The sequence below is a fragment of the Helobdella robusta genome, assembly GCF_000326865.2.
Source record: "Helobdella robusta unplaced genomic scaffold HELROscaffold_9, whole genome shotgun sequence".
NCBI classification, from domain to species: domain Eukaryota; kingdom Metazoa; phylum Annelida; class Clitellata; order Rhynchobdellida; family Glossiphoniidae; genus Helobdella; species Helobdella robusta.
The window spans coordinates 821240-824175 of record NW_008705512.1 but is presented as its reverse complement, the minus strand read 5'-3'; the positions used below and the strand labels follow the sequence as shown (position 1 = coordinate 824175).

The window sequence follows — 2936 nt, the reverse complement described above, 5'->3', positions numbered from 1 at the left end:
CATACATACATACATACATACATACATACATACATACATACATACATACATACATACATACATACATACATACATACATACATACATACATACATACATACATACATACATACATACATACATACATACATACATACATACATACATACATACATACATACATACAATACAATACAATACAATACAATACAATATATTTTATTTGACCTCAAAAAAAAAAAACATAAAATTAAGATACAGGATGACTGTGAGGAGTCCGCATGTGACTCATTGAGCACAGCCACCTTTACAAGAAATTTCTAATTAATAATATCACTCATGAGACGAGATGAGTTAGTATGTTTGATGTGTCAATGATTACAAGTATGTATGAATAAATGTGAATGAGTGTGAAAGAATGTTAAAGAGTATGAATGAGTGTGAATGATGAATACATTAGATGATTATACTGAAGCGTTCAGTAAAATATTTTTCAGTTTTTTTCTAAATGTTGCCTGCACTTTTGTATATAAAACAGAATTTAAATCAAAATTAATTATCAAATTATTCCATATCCGTTGCATAAAATATGAAAAAATAAAATGTTTGTTTTCGATTTATTGCAACGAATTATGTTTCTGTGCCTATTTGTCAAAACAAAGTTATAATAATCACAAAAAACTTTGGGTAGCAGTCCTGCGTAATGTTTGAAAACAAAAGTAGCACAGTGATACATGTGAAGATTTCTGAAGTTTAAGTTGCGTGTTGAGAGAAATAAAATGTTTGTTGACGCATTGTATTTTGAGCAGGTGATGATTCTCATTCCTTTTTTCATGAGCATTTGCAACGGTTGTGTTAACGAGGGATAAGTTGATGCCCAGATGATGTTACAGTAGACAAGGTGAGGAAGGCATATTGAATTGTACAATAAATTTAGAGAGCGTCTTGGTAGAAAGAATTTGATTCTGTTGATGGCGCCCAGGGATCTTGATAGTTTATCTGATACGGAATTTATGTGTTTTTTAAAGGTCAATTTGTTATCCAGAATAATTCCCAAAAAATTTGATGATTTTGTTTCTGTTATCGTTTCACCTTCAATAACGATTTTATATGGCTCTTTATAATTTAGTAACTGCACTGGGCCAAAAACCATGAATTTTGTTTTTTCTCTGTTGAGAGTCAGTCTGTTGTTTTTGAACCATTGAATAACTGATTGAACATCATTATTGATCTCATTTATCAACACATTTATTTTTTTATTACTCTTGAATAGGTTCGTGTCATCAGCATACATGACATAATTAAAGCTGTTTGAGGAGTTTGTACATACATACATACGAACGATACGTAAACCTGACAAGTAAAGAATGCGGTTTGGCCGCGGCCAGGGCAGCGGACGAGAAAATGAAAAAATATGGGAATGCCCTCCCCTCGATGGAATTCTTGCCAATATGCATCGAGGTTCTCGGCCCGATGGACCCCAACACCCTTAAATTTCTTAAGGAAATAGGCAAAAGGATCAGTGTCAGATCAGGTGACAGCAGGGAACTGTTTTTTGCAACCAACGACATTTCGTGCTTGTTGCAGGAACCGCTTGTTGCAGCGGTTCCTGCGTGTCTGTGTGCTTGAAAATATCCAACTGAATGCCGACATGTGCAATTAACGACAAATCAAAGTGTTAATCCATTTGTTACTTGATGTTTGACGGTTCAGTGTCACTCATCATGTTTTGGTTTTAACATACATACATACATACATACATACATACATACATACATACATACATACATACATACATACATACATACATACATACATACATACATACATACATACATACATACATACATACATACATACATACATACATACATACATACATACATACATACATACATACATACATACTTACATACATACATACATACATACATACATACATACATACATACATACATACATACATACATACATACATACATACATACATATGTGTCTATATTCCAGTGTCTGCCCCGGGGACCGTACGCACGTCCAAATTTTGAACGAAGAATATAAAAAGATTTTTCAAAATTTGTTGTCTTAATGCGGCAAAGACTTTTCCACCGCTCGTTTTTTAGCCATGTCCAGCGTTGCCAGCTGTGGGTGGTTGAGATCGTGGCCCAACACCTCTGTGGGCACCAGGCTTGACGACGCGTCTGTGAGATTCGCCATTGGCTTCAGACTTGGCCTGGTCATTCAAAATAAATACACGTGCCGATGTGGCGCTGGGGCGGACGAGTTTGGGCATCACGGTTTGGTTTGTCGCCTGGCTGGGGGCCGTCAACTACGTCACTCAGCATTAAACGACTACATTTGTCGGCTCTTCTCCAAGGCTTCAATCCCAGTTCTCAAGGAACCATCCGGCATTTCTGCGCGTGATTGTAGGCGCCCGGACGGATGCACACTAATACCTTGGAGAGCCGTAGATGTTTGGCGTGGGATGTTACGGTCCCTGGCACCCTTGCCGAACGATATGTAAACCTGACAAGTAAAGAATGCCGTTTGGCCGCAGCCAGGGCAGCGGACGAGAAAATGAAAAAATATGGGAACGCCCTTCCCTCGATGGAATTCTTGCCAATATGTATCGAGGTTCTCGGCCCGATGGACCCCAACACCCTTAAATTTCTTAAGGCAATATGTAAAATGATCAGCGTCAGATCAGGCGACAGCAGGGAACTGTTTTTCGCAACTAACCACATTTCGTGCTTGTTGCAGCGGTTCCTGCGTGTCTGTGTGCTTGAAAATATCCAACTGAATGCCGACATGTGCAATTAACGACAAATCAAAGTGTTAATCCATTTGTTACTTGATGTTTGACGGTTCAGTGTCACTCATCATGTTTTGCTTTTAATATACATACATTACATACGAACAAACATACATACATACAATACATACATACATACATACATACA

The 2936-nt window shown here is 37.4% G+C and overlaps 1 protein-coding gene across 1 annotated transcript in view; it reads right to left on the bottom strand.

Moving 5' to 3' along the window:
* Window positions 1-912: 912 nt before the first annotated feature.
* Window positions 913-2936, bottom strand: part of HELRODRAFT_166002 (hypothetical protein) — a gene marked incomplete at both ends in the record, with an annotated part of 2825 nt that continues 801 nt past the window's right edge. Inside the window, 3 exons of the mRNA XM_009033045.1 lie at window positions 913-978; window positions 1338-1618; window positions 2433-2646. Coding sequence (XP_009031293.1) covers window positions 913-978; window positions 1338-1618; window positions 2433-2646 — 561 coding nt within the window. The remainder of the gene's footprint in view (window positions 979-1337; window positions 1619-2432; window positions 2647-2936) is intronic.